Source organism: Syngnathoides biaculeatus, chromosome 13 (genome assembly GCF_019802595.1).
Source record: "Syngnathoides biaculeatus isolate LvHL_M chromosome 13, ASM1980259v1, whole genome shotgun sequence".
Lineage (NCBI taxonomy): Eukaryota > Metazoa > Chordata > Actinopteri > Syngnathiformes > Syngnathidae > Syngnathoides > Syngnathoides biaculeatus.
In genome coordinates this window covers 21,651,999-21,666,245 of record NC_084652.1, presented here as the reverse complement: position 1 = coordinate 21,666,245, position 14,247 = coordinate 21,651,999, and the positions used below count along the sequence as shown (strand labels likewise).

The 14,247-nt window shown below is 38.3% G+C and overlaps 1 protein-coding gene across 3 annotated transcripts in view; it reads right to left on the bottom strand.

Annotated features, from left to right (window-relative positions):
* The window catches only part of LOC133510611 (polypyrimidine tract-binding protein 2-like), a 71,979-nt gene extending 60,348 nt beyond the window's left edge, over positions 1–11,631 (bottom strand). The window contains exons 1-9 of one of the 3 annotated variants that reach the window (XM_061838700.1): positions 11,500–11,631; positions 10,850–10,871; positions 10,606–10,657; positions 10,262–10,425; positions 10,105–10,176; positions 9,921–9,992; positions 9,682–9,840; positions 3,889–3,999; positions 1,256–1,421 (exon numbers count right to left, since the gene is read on the bottom strand). In XM_061838700.1, the coding sequence (XP_061694684.1) occupies positions 1,256–1,421; positions 3,889–3,999; positions 9,682–9,840; positions 9,921–9,992; positions 10,105–10,176; positions 10,262–10,425; positions 10,606–10,657; positions 10,850–10,871; positions 11,500–11,507 (826 nt within the window). In that variant the 5' untranslated portion in view covers positions 11,508–11,631. Of the gene's footprint in view, positions 1–1,255; positions 1,422–3,888; positions 4,000–9,681; positions 9,841–9,920; positions 9,993–10,104; positions 10,177–10,261; positions 10,426–10,605; positions 10,658–10,849; positions 10,872–11,166; positions 11,463–11,499 lie in introns of those variants that run through there. The other 2 variants (XM_061838699.1, XM_061838701.1) reach the window with 2 other exon arrangements.
* Positions 11,632–14,247: the final 2,616 nt, after the last annotated feature.

Sequence of the window (14,247 nt, the reverse complement as noted above, 5' to 3'; positions counted from 1 at the left end):
AACAACTCATCTGGGTTGTCTGCAGCAAGAATTTGTTTGTGTCTTTACTTCTGCATGAGAGCATGGCGTCAAACTCAAGGCCCTCAGGCAAGATGCAGCCCGCCATATTTTATGTGGCCCCCAAAACCAAATCATGTTTGTCAACTTCTCTCATTTTTACTAAAATCTCTACCCAAATTCCATATCGTCATAAAAATTATGTTGAAATACTGCATTTTACTGTTACCAAACCCTTTTTCTACAGTAACTTAAACAGGATGGTACTTGAATAAACTATTATCCTTGTCTTCTGATTTCAAAACTACAGTATTCCCACGTTATTTATGGGGGTTATGTTTCTTACTCCCACAAGAATAATTAAAACCATGAATAATAGACACAGTATTAACATACCTCTTCATGATATGTACCATATTTTTGCAAACATAGGATGCACTAGTCTTAAATTTTCTCCAAAATGGAAAGTATACCTGCACAATTGTGTGAGTTGTCCAATGAAGAACATTTGAACACATTGGTTACACTGCAATATGCATATCAGCATGTCTTGTGGCATTTATGTAAACTACCATATGATGGCACTCACGAGGCAGTCAAGATTAATTGTATTTCATATCTGTAAGCAAAAGAAGCTTACATTGCCCCATACCTGTGTAAGTAGGCATGTCATTACTGACACAGTTGGTCACACTCACGGGTGTCACATCAAAATTAAAATTATCACACCACAGATAAAAGAATGTCATAACTCGCACATAATAAAGCAAAAGAATGACTCATGAAATAATTAGACGCAAAACATTCACTTCAAACGCTATTTACACTCCTCCCAGCATGCTTTGCGGCAGTCTTAATGTCAGCCGTGCCGCAAAGCATGCTGGCAGGAGGTAGCAGTTGGAGGTTTGCTGCTTGACCAGAAAACTGAACAGGACAAGACAAGGGGGGGAAATCAATAAATGCCGAATCATCTCCAGACTCAATTGATGCAGCTGTAACACAAAGTATAGATTTTTTTACGTTGAAATAAACAACACTAATAATTTTTTTTTTTTAAAACAGTGCATCAATATTAGCGCCCAAACTAACAGCTTTCCTGGTATTACTGGTGACGGCTTGGTGTACGCCGTATTCTAATTTGTGGTCAAAGCAGCGTTTTGAAAAGTTGTAACAATTGAGGCACAAAAATATGTATAGCAATAAAGCCAATGCAAAAATGTTCGAGTATTTCATATCCTGTCGTATATGTTGTAATTACCCAATAAAGAATGATCCTTGCTTGAATCGCCATCGCCAGTGGGCAGGTCTGGTCGAGTGTAATCCCGACTCTTATCATTGTTGTATTTGACGTTAAGGTTGACCAGTTTACTGAAATCTATCCTCAAAGTACAGCATGAATTATAGATGTTCTGTCCATCAAGAGACTGTGAAAGAAAGGCAAAAGACAGAAGTTAGTCTATAGTGAAAGTCATTGCAAATAATAATTAAACTGCTCAAATATTATATTTCCATTGTCCACTATGAACCAAAAAAAGAACCACACACATATTTCTCTATATTCCTCTCAATAACATTGGAGCATATTTTACAGTACAATGAAAACTAGGTTCATGAACTATTTGGCTTGCATACAAACATTTTGGACCAATAATGCTTTGGTCCATTAACTATGCTCCCATTTGTGAATTGACACAACATTCAAGTAGAACATTCAGTACAGGGCTCTCCACTAAAGGACTAGTAGCACTGTTGCAACCACATTTTTCAGTCGGTCGTACTATCACATGATTTGATCACACCATTTTTTGAGGCAGGAGAGCATGACAATAGCATACCATAGATTCTCATAAACACTGAGATTTATAAAATATATTACTGTAAACAAGACGTTTGTCCGCAACAACAAGTTGTCAGCAAAACAGGTCAATTACATTTAATAATGAAAACAAAGACTTTACTTTTATTTGATCATTTATTCAGAGGGCCCAGTTCTTATAATGAGGCCTTCTAACACTCTTGTCCTGGGAAAACCACATAATTTTGAGCATTGCCACAAACATTCGAAGGCATCGCCCCTGCGTTTCCCAACTATGGTCAGCAGACTGTTGCATGAAAGATTAACAAAGGCTTTATAATGAAAGATTTAAGTAAATATGCGTACTGTTGTAATCTTAGTCTCAAATATGTAAATTATAAATACTGCTCATCTATTAGGCTCCAGCACTCCCCGCGACCCTCGTGAGGATAAGCGGCCAAGAAAATGGATGGATGTTTATCTATTTTAATCATTACGGTACCCAGATACACATCAATGAAAATTCCCGAGATATATGTGTGGGGTGGGGGCTCCTACTTTGCAGTTTTTCACATTTCACGGGGGGTTCTTTTCTGGTCACCATTAACCATCAAAAATGAGGGATTACTGTACATCGTTTTTTTAAAAATAACTTCATTGGATGTCAGATATACACAGTACTAGGTCATAATATAGCCCCAAAAATATGTGTAAATAGTAAGTAAGTTTCTTTCGGCTTGTCCCGTAAGGGATCACCACAGCGTAACATCTCAGATGAACGCTCATATTTGTTTGACACAGTTTTTACGCCGGATGCCCTTCCTGACGCAAATACGACTATATAAAAAAAAATGCTTTTGGATTCAGATATACAGTGCATGATGGCGACGCGGTGTAAATGCATTTCTCGGAGCCGCTCAAAAATTGGCAAATTATTGCATCAAAACCGAAAGGCAGATCAGCAAAAATGCCAAATAACGTGAAAAGTGCACATGATTGTGCTATTAGAAAACCCTGGAAGTTACATGCTTTCGATGAGATTTCACTGGCCGCCACCATTGGCCAGAACTGTGGTGCAGATGGAGGTGCGCTGGAACGCTTTTGCCTTGGCCTCTCATGTCAGCCAGACACCGCGCTGTCTGCTCGTTCGATGGGTGTCTGCGCCAACCGGACGCAAAGGTGGCCTGAAGCTGGAACTTATTCCTTTTTATTTTTATTCAACTTAATGGGGAAATGTTACTAACATTTCAATTTGCGAATAGAGTCTCACAACAAATTCTTGGACCAAGGTTTCTCTGCATTTAATGGCTTCAGTCAAAAGTCTTAACTCGCAAAGATCTGAATTTTTTGAAGTTCTTGTTAAAAAAAAAAAAACATTTTGAAGATCATTAAACTCCATTGAGCAGGACTAATATGCTGAAGTAAAAAGCCTTTGAAAAGATTAGCATGGATGCTGTCATAATGGTGGTTTTATCAGCCAGGTTAAATTTAAAACAAAATAACAAACAAGACATTTCTTCACTCTTTTTATGAAAACTTGGTTTTTATCTTGCTCCAGGCTAGCCTCAGCAGCTTGTTCAAACAATAATAATGCTCAGTTTTGACTGACACTGACTTCACTTGTATTTACCTATTGTAAATCTTAGTTTTGACAACTTAATTTTGGGTGTCAGAACACTGCCAATGTTTCACAAGAACACTATCAAAAAAACAGTGAAGTCTCTGTAATGTGATTGACAAGTGTAACATGTAGAACAGTGAAAATACTGTGTAACTGGATATTATGTATTGTGAGGACTATGAATAATTCACTTCCAGCCTTCCCAGTCAGCATGGCTAAAGTCTTCTAAAGTCGTGAATGACAGTGAATGTGTTAAACACTCTATATTTAGAAACTATCCTTTAGTCAAGGATCTAGGAATTCAAATGTCTATAAAGCAAGGTATGAACGACTGGCACCAGTTAAGGGTGTAGTCCGCCTTTTGCCCAAAGTTAGCTGGAATAGGTTCCAGCATTCCCGAGACCCGTGTGAGTATAGGTGGCTCGGAAAATGGATGGATGAATGAATGACAATCAAATTAAATTCAAGATCCTACCAGTTTAGCCTGTTGGGCATTGACAGGATCACTGAACTGCAGGAGTGCTTGAAACTGGTTGTTCTTGGTGAAAGTAATTATCTTCATCACAGTCCCAAATTTACTGAATATCTGAAAAATATGTTTAAAACAACATAACCAATGCTGTATTTATTAACAATAGTAGTTAAAATCTAATGTCTAGTCATCAAATGTGGAACAATAGAACCACTACAGATTAAAAAAAATGTGATAATACAACCAAATTATTAAATGCTTTGTTTCATTTTATACGATTACCAGAGGTTATCATAATTTCTCGAGCATAATGCACCCTGAAGTATGATACGTACGCCCAACAAACTTTGAAAAAAAAAAAAAAATCAGGAAAACCCTTCTACCAATATACAATGCACACCACCAATTTGCTGCAAACCCATATGCTCAAAATATTAGGAATTATCTGTATTTATATTTTGTTAGGTTTGTACTCGTTTAGTTTTTCAAAAACTGTCTATACAACAATCATTAATAATAATCATTGTGCATGTGCTGATGTAGCAGTAATAGATAACTCGGGATAGGCCACAGGACACGTTTATCCTGTAATTGTCCGAACAGAATCCCTCAACCAGTTAAAATAAATGCTCAATGATGGCATAACATATTAATAACACTGTTGACAAGGCATATAACAGTCTTAAATAAACTATTTAACACTGTTTAACTATATTTTTTTTTTTTTTGCATTAAATATTTGTGCATAAAACGTTTGTGCATCGTGCAGTTTATCCTCTACATTACACATCGTTGGCCAAGACTTACAAAGAAGCATCTGACTCATCTCGAATCTGAAAAATATCCATCGTAGCTGCCTTTGGTGCATCACTGTTAAACTCACCATTGAAGACTTGGCGCACTTTACTGTTGAACTCATCATTGAAGACTTGGCCCACTTCTCGCCCTCCATTAAACTACAATCTGTAGCATCTTTCACTATGGTGTCAGGTGGCTATCAAAACAAAGTGAGCTCAAACTACGTATGTAGAAACGAGTGTAATGGGCACATTTAATAAAGAGCGCATTTCAAGTGTGTTCGGTCTCCCGTTGTTTTCATGTATTCATTAAACCCTTAATACATTGTTGGAGCTCACGATAATTTGACTGCCGAGCTGCTTCCGGGTTGCTCGCATCAGCGATGATACATTTCTTTTAAAAGCGGCTGCACAACTAGTCGTTGTAGTAGACGGTTTTTGTCTTAGTTTAAGTTGAAACAAACTCATGGGCAGTCGTTTCTGATCATTGGTGCAGTAGCAACAAACACCCTACGCTAATGATCGTAAAATGCGAAGCTCCCCAAGGAGGTCATAGAGTTCAGGTTGGGGGCGCACATTACCGTAATAAATATAATTGTGTAACATAAGAAATTGAATATCATATCGAAATGCATATGTAAACCTGTACTTGTATACAACTACACAATGTGATTGTATTTTTTTATTTTTCATCCATACCTAATTATAATGCGCTCTATTAACTTTTTGAAAATATTTTTCGGAAAAAATTGTGCATTATTTTCGAGAAATTACGGAAACTTGCATGCCACTAATGAAGCATTTTTAAAAAAGAAATGCATACATTATATGACATGACCCATTGATAGGGTTGGGCATCATCTCAATTTGAGCGACTCCGGTTCGAAACGATTCCTGATTCCAATTCCAATAAGGGGCTGGGTTAAAAACATTTACATGGTTTAAATAAAGGGTCTCAAATTATTAACATACATTTTCTTAGCAGTCTGCATCATAGAATGAAATTAACATTTGAGTCAAGGCTCTTTAGAACCAGCATCAATATCAAACCTATGAACTAATAGCCAGTGTGTGAAACCAACTCAATTGACTAAAAAATACTTAATGTTTGATATAAAAGTTAAAGCATTGTTAAAATAGTTAACAATGCTGTACAGCTACCCCAGTATTCTGTTTTATCACATCAAATGGTTTATGTCTAAGTTTTAACTTGACGTCTTGTTTTCAGCTTGTACCCTTTCATTTTAAGACCACACACGGTAAGCATTTTGGGAAGAAAAGTACTTCACACAGCACCATCGATTTTTTTTTCAATGGATATAACCAAATACTATAAAATGCTTATTCCTTTGCCTCCACACCTATGAGGCACAAGGTTAGTGTTTGAGATACTGTGACATTTCTGAATCTTGTTCCAATCAATGGACCTTTTTGACCTGTCAATCACTCATACAATAATAGCCAATCAGATAGCCGCATTGTCTTAAAACATGGCTTGTTACGCCCCTCTTGCTATAATGTCCCACAAGCAATGCTGGTTGTCAGTAGCGTGCGCTTGGAAAAGTTAATGTTACGAAGAAAATGGTCCTCAGATGCGCTTGGGGAATGTGCAATTCTGATGAAAGATATCCTGCTCGGTTACAAGGGGCCCGGTCGATTCATTTTCCAAAGCCTAAAACACAGTTGACCAAGTGTCTATGATAGGATTAAGGCTCGCAGAAGACCGCATGTACAACTGCATGTGGACAATATCAACAAACACAAGCCTGTATGTTCGAAGGTAAGTGAGGGAGAAATATCTTCTCGGAGTTTGACTTCATTATTATCTGTGCTTTTTACATTGCAGGAGAACAACGTTCACTTTGTTACTGTATCTCTGACCTGCTGAATTAAGCGTGTAATGTTTTATGCCGAAGAGTTAGGTTAGTGATACGTTAATGTGCGATGTCATTCAAGAGAAATGTCTATTTACCTATTTGTATCACATCAGACTTTTAAGACAGAACACTGGTTTCGATTACGAGCCAAGTCAAATGAATACACCCGCTCCACTTATAAAGATTACGATGATATTACTCGTGATCTTTCCAAGTAAAAAGTACACACCCTGCTTTACATGCGCAGTATGATTCCACTATTTTATCCTGTTGGATTTCAATATGAAGTTTGTAAGGCGTCAAACTTTTTGCATTGATCAGAAACATTTCGCTGTAACTCTGACATTGCACCCTGCTCCGTCCAAAATCTTCATTCCGTGTACATATCCTTGCATAAAATAGTTGAGACCTCTCTGTAGGACTCGCTTTGACAAGTCTGATGCATTTGGCAAAAAACATACCCCAATATTACCTGGAATACGTAATAGAGAATCGACTTCAAACATGTTCTGTTCAATCGGCATTTTGTAAACTTGTGGGACATGGCTAAGGGGGCGGAGCTTAAGGTCGCCATCGGAAAGGTCCATTGTGCTGTAAAATTACAATGGTGAAGTTCTAGCCCAATGTTGAGCTTTTTTTTGTCATTGCCGCTCACATTGGAGTTTGAAAACTAAAGTAAACCCTAAAAACCATCTGTGCAAAAGTGTAAACAGTTTACCTTGTTTGCTCTCTCAATGTTGGCATAAACATTTTATTGTTTCACTCACCCAGTTGATTGAGAGCTGACTTTACTGAAGTGTAAAGCGGTTTAGGCTGAGGCTCGGAGTGTGTCAGATGTTACACAGTATGAAAACTGAATTTGCACAATAGGATCTTAGTCTAAGAGTTGCAGTGGTCATTTATTTTAACAAAGTTAAGACACACTTTAGTTCACTGCCGCAGCCATTGGCTGCAAGCACCTCATTGTCTGTGTTCTTCTTCATTAGCTTACGCTGCTTCTTTGCTGATTTTCCCCACTTTTTCTTCATGGATGGATGACTGGGCAGAAAAACTGAAATGTTAAAATTTGAATGGTTCCAAAACCGTTAGGCCTGGTTTCAATTGGTTCTCCCAACCCTACATACCCATTATACCAACACGCATCAAGTTGCAACTTTTGTTATTAAAATGTTCATTTTATTTTTAAATACATGTTCAGCTCATAAGTCTTACTGGAGCAGATTTTATTGCGTTAATATTTGTATTATTTCCTATGGAAAAATGTATGTGACAACTCAATCCATTTCTACACCCTATGTCATAGGTGTCAAACTCTGGCCCACGGGCCTTGTAATTATATTTGGCCAGTGAACCAATTTCAAATTAATATTTTACGCACTTGTTTGGTTCCATAAAAGGTTAATTTGTTCAACTTATTATTAGTTATTACTTATTTGTTGAATTTATTTACTTCTTTATGTGTGTGTGTTTCTTTCGGCTTGTCCCTTTCGGGGTCGCCACAGCGCATCATCTCAGATGAATGCATATATATGTTTCGCACAATTTTTACGCCGGATGCCCTTCCTGACGCAACCCTTCTCAGGGAGTGGAGGCCCCAGTGGGATACGAACCCACAACCCCTGGTTTACCAAACCAGTGCTCTAACCACTGAGAATATACTTTAATTACTTATTTGTTCAATTTAAAATTTTGGCCCACTGTGAATTTGAGTTTTTTTTAGGTTTTCAATAGACAAAGAGAAAACACTCACTCACATTTGACGGGCGCGATCACGCTCGCGCGCCATCGCACTTGCAAATCTGCACCGTCGAGCACGAAAAATCATGTACGTAAAATTTGTTACCAGTAGAAAAAAATAGATCTTAAAAGACGTCCCTTATTTTGTGTAGTCTTGACATAAATTTCCGTGTTTATTTCATAAACGTTGGTAACAAAACAAGTCTGATCCTAAACAATCAGTATGCACCCGGAAACAGGAAATGCAAGTTAACTTTACTGAGCCTATTCAGAAGTGATGCCAAAAGCATATGTTCCGAGCTGCTTCAAGTACTGCAAGCGCATTTACGTCGAAAGTCATCAATATAATGAGCCATGTCAAAGGAAATTCAATTACACCAGGGGCGCTCAATGCGTTGATCGCGAGGCAGTTTTGGTTAATCGTGTGACAGCATGCCCCCCCCCCCCCTCCAAAAAAAAAAGACATTAGACTATCATCCACCTCGTCGCTTGATTCAGATGTGGCCAATACGTCGAGCGCATGCACGTAAAAGCACGTTCTACCAAGCCGGCCTCCTATTTACGGCAGTCGCGGCGATGCGCACGTGCACCCCTTCCCCGCCACCGCCACCCTTACACCCCACCACACACCCCTAACACAGGCTGGCTGCTTGAAAAGTAGATCTTGGGGGGAAAAAAATCTGGGCACCCCTGAGTTTCATTGAAAACATTTCTGGGATATAACAAAGGTAACGTTTCAGTATCTAACCATAAGTGTGAGATTGTGATTTACTTTCACTTGATCTAAGTTCTGTTAGACTAGTCTGTCCATATCGAAATGCAAACGGTCATTTCCCCCCCTCCCCCGAGCAGCGCATTATCTATATATCAAGTTGAAAACTTTTCTCCTCTACATGCTTTAGGAAGCTATAAATCATCTACTGCGAGCTTTCATCAATGGACTGACAATAGATACCACTGTAAATTACACGCGATTATAACAGTACATCATGATGAAATAAAATGATTTGATTAGAATAATATTTAGTTTTGAAGTTGAATGTCTATTGACCTCTTTAAAAATGTCTGTCTCAGTCTGTGCAGTGTCAATAAATTATGATTATGGTATTAGGTAACAACTACATACTCTGGTATAACAACTCAGTAAGTTATTTTAAGGTCTTGAGATTCCATCCCTAATCACCCTGGCAACTTTATATCTACGAGCATGACTGGTGGACAACACCCGTAACTTTATATCTGCATGCAAGACTGACCACATCCGTACACTTTTCAAATGTGAGTGACTGGAAAATGTATGTCGTCTATGATTGAGGATGTCTTTTGGTCTCTGTTCTGCTCTTGTCATATCAAACACGTCAAAACTTGGGTGTGAGAGCCAATACCTGTTGCAGAACATCGAGAGTCACGGGATAAAACATGTTGTCTATTATAATACGTAGGACAGGACTGGGAGGTGGAGCAAGGTCCAGAACCCCATGATCAGATGATGGAGAACTTCCATCCTGAACGGCTGAGACTGCCTGAAGCACTGCTTGGGCTCTCTGGGAGAAGAGAAGAAAATCCAACATCAGATAAAGCCAGGTTATTGTGAGAGTGAGGGTTTGGTCAAACAAGTCAATACCTGATTTAGCGCAGAGTCTGTTTTCAGTTCCTTATGGTTTGAGTACTGGATAAAGACGGGACTATTTCTGACCTAAAGAGAAGACACCACAGATTACATAAGGCATTCAGTATTGGTCAGCAAAATAGAATACATGCATTGTGTCACCATGTCTGAGACAAATTCACATGGATGCACTTCAAACCTGTGGTGTAACAGCTGCATAGTAGTTCACCATAGTAATAGCAGCTTCTGCTGTACTGAGCTCCAGAAATGCCTTGGAGGAAAAATAAGAGAATCATTATCCAAATCAATTCATTTTACTTCACAGTAACAGTATAAAACTATGTTAATGTTTATACCTGGTTTTTACCCTTCAGCATCAGTATATTAGTAACTTTTCCAAAGGGAAGCCCCAGTGCAATGACTTCTGTCTCTGATACTTCATTGGGAAGCTTTCTAATGTGAAGAACTCTTGAAGGAGGTGACTCATCCAGACGTTGTTTCTTAGTGTCACTGCCATTTGCTACATACACACATGCAAGCTCTTTAAAAAGTATTAACACTGAAGAGTCCAATTAAATCAGCTTGCTCCATAACAAAACATTTTGTTATATTATTTTCTTAAAAATCAATCGTAAATCTTTAAGTCTTTTAATCATATGTTAGCTTTAAATTTACAAAGAAAACAGAAAAGTTTTCTTACCAGTCAGTGAGCTAGGGCTGCTTCCATACATACTGAGCTCATCTGAGCCTCTCTGAGAAAAAAAAAAAAAACAAACAAACAAAAACAAATGAAGCGACCTGGAAGGCTATCATAAATAACTGATGATCGATTTGTATCTGAAAACCAAAACCCAAATTGCTCAGTCACACTTTCATTGCTCAGTTACTACAGTACAGTATATTTGTAACAGTCAAAGAGGTGAAATCGTAAATAGAATGCTTGCCTTTACACCAACCGCAACATCACTGCCAATGTATAGAACCCATGGAAATGGAAAAGGGAGCAGATAAATAAATATGACTCACAAAATATACATGTTCATGAAACAATACAAAAACAACAACAACAACAAAAAAACACAATTACAATACTGGTCTCTTTGCGACCTTAGCCTTACGTTTTCTTGACTTGACAATTATCACGTTACATTGTATCATTTTATGTATTAATTTCATGGTAGCTACAGTGTCTTAACAGTGAAATAGCACAACTCAAATTTCTTCTAATTAAAACAGTTTCTTTTGTTACACAAGAATATACCTGTTAGCCTGCGACTAATGTTGCTAACACTGGAATGAATTGAGACCTGCTAATAACACCAACCAACGTTTTAAAGGAATATATTTCGCCAATTATACTTTCGCATAATGTCGTTCTGTCAATTACAATCACAAATACAAGCGATAGTTCTATGTTAAAGTCGATGGTTGGCCGAAAGCGTTAGCTCGCTGGCACCAGCTCCTGCAACAGTATTCAGTTTTACAGCTCAATAAACAGTTTGCATATCTTAAAGAGAGAACGCGAAACTGCATCACATGCAGGAGTGCGAGGCGAGCGTTCAAACGCATACATCAACATTTAGGGGATTTTTACCCGTCCATTGCAGCTCTTTGTGTTCTCCTGCCGTGAAATTACTTCAAGCTGAACGCAACAAACAGCGCGAGCAAAATGGGCACCTTCTTACCAACAGGACAGGGAGCTCACTACCGCCACCTTTTGCTTTGGATGACGACATCTTTCCAGGGGTATCAAACTAATTTGAGTTCGGTGGTCACGTTCTCTCTAGTTTGTTCTCAAGTGGGCTGGACAGTGTATTCGTGGTTTCATAAGAAATAAAGTATAACTGACCCCAATTGTTCACATTTTAATACTGCAAATAATTCTAACTAGTGGTGTAAATTTGAGCGCGAGTAATACTGTATGTTTGTACTGTATGTGACTTGCGATTGGTTGGCGACCAGTTCAGGGTGTACCCAATCACGTAGAATCAATGACGTAGAATAAAAACGAACCTGCGCACTGCCTCCAGCAATGGTTCAGCCATGATCAACGAGCTCTGACTTCCGGTCAGGGCAAAAGCCATGGTAAACATACACACATTGTTATGGAAAACGATGCGATAAATCTAAATACTTGGGATGTTTTGGATTACTAGAGACATGAATATAATCTAAACATTTGCAGTATGCTCAGGAAGGTTTAGAACAAAGATATCAAACATGCGGCCCGCGGGCAGGAAGCGGCCTGCAAGGAGGTTTGATTAGGCCCACAGGATAATCTAAAAGTGAAAAAATGCATAAAATACACGGAATACATATTTTCAATAAGATGCCATTTATTGATTATCCACTAGGAGCACACTGTTTTGATCAGAGTAGAAGACAACATTGTTTTGATCTCTGAGACAGACCTAACACAGCAGATGGTATCAATGCGGTATCTGCTGCTTGTTACAGCTTTGTTTTAACCCTGGTCTCTACCTCAAGATGCACAATTGCAAGGATGTCAACTCTATAGTGAAATCGTAAAGCAATGTTACGGGAAAGGGGCCTGTGCGCGGTCTAGGTTTTATTCTACGTCATTAGGTATGCTCCAGCACATCCATCTAGTACAGAAAATGGATGGATTAATTTCATGGAAGAATTATTTTGTTGCAAAGTCTGGGGAATCTAAAATTCATTGACAAAAACACTTTCAACAGGACAGTGATATGAAAAAATTTGTCATCCAAATGCATCCCTTCACAGGATTGGATACACTATGGTTTAGTGAACAAAATGAGAAATGTACATAATTTTAACAGTGTACTGTTTATGAAATAACTTTTAATCTCAATAAATCATTTTAAGTTTGCAAACATTTCTCCATCCATCTGGTAAACCAACAACCTGTAGGGATTTGCAAGTTTGGACCCTACGTGTGTTCACGAGTTGAGGAAAATATGACCAATGATTAGAAAAAGTTAACAGCAAAGGGATTTATTACAAAGTAATGTGCAATACAGACGTCTGGGTCTTATCTAGGTATCTGCCGCACACGAGATGTGTGTCTTCTGGCAGGATAGCCAAAGAAGAAGACAAGAGCTGCCCAGTGACACAAGGTTTTTATATGTATGGGTCCATGGTAAAAGTGGCTGCCCCCCCACCCCGCAGTCTGGTTCTGGAACGGGATGGTAACTTTCCGCACCTCATCTGATGTCGTTCGTCTCCACGGCAATTCCTGGGAGAGGAGGATGCCACCAGCCGGTTTTCTGCATACAAACATCAAGGACAACCGCCGGCTCCACAACAATATCCTTGTCATATTAGCAAATGGGCAACATCTTATCTGTTGATTAAATGTATTAGGTCATATTTAAGCAAATAATGAAATTGCAATAAAAGTAAAATAGTCTTCAAACCTTAAGTGATCACCCCATACAAACTAAAGTGGCAACTGTTCAGAAACAGGATGCCGTTATCCACTTGCCATATAAATGTGTACATAAAATTATTCAAATTTTGGCAGCGGATTAAAAAAACACAAACCCCTTCCACCAAACCTTTTAAACTGAATCGGATGCTGAATATTTTTTAATACCAGAGGCTTTTTTTTTTCTTTTGAGGATGGCACAAGACAACGCATTTTCCATGAATCATTCTTGGCTGACAACAATCCTCTTAGGGCCTTGGAGAGCACATCATAGGACATGCAAGGTATTCCCCATCAAGGATAATTGCTTCTCCTCTGTCACCCATATTGCTCCCCATTTCACTTTCCTCCATGGAGCTGCTGTCTCAGTTTTTTGTACTTTATAACAGCACAAGATCCCAAACAATCAGAATCTCCACTGTGACTTTACCTTTCTCTATGTCTCTTTTTTACACCATATCATCATTTGCAGAGGTTGAAAAAAGAAATGATTGAGTGTATTTGAAAAAAGAAGGGGTAGAAAGCATAACGATCCATTATCAACTGTACGGAGTAAAAATATTCAGAGAAAGAACACAGTACAGATAGCTGAAAAATCTATGTAAGTACAGTTACAAAGTATATGTATTTTATTACTTCCCACCATTGCATTTGTGCAATGCCCTTTACAAGTGTTAGTTCTTACTTTAAAACAAATCCAAAAGATTGTAAGTGGTCATCAGTGCACACCTTATCCATTTACTGTACTTTGATAGCCAACTCTAATTTGAAGTTGTCTTTTTGGTCTCTGATTAAAATCAAAGGTGTGTCTAAAATATGCCTGATTTTAATACACTTTGTTACATTGCTTAGTTATTGGTGGAATAACACAGCCAACTACAAAAAGTAGGTACTTTATTTCTCCAGAAGGAAATTCTTTCACTTGCATCT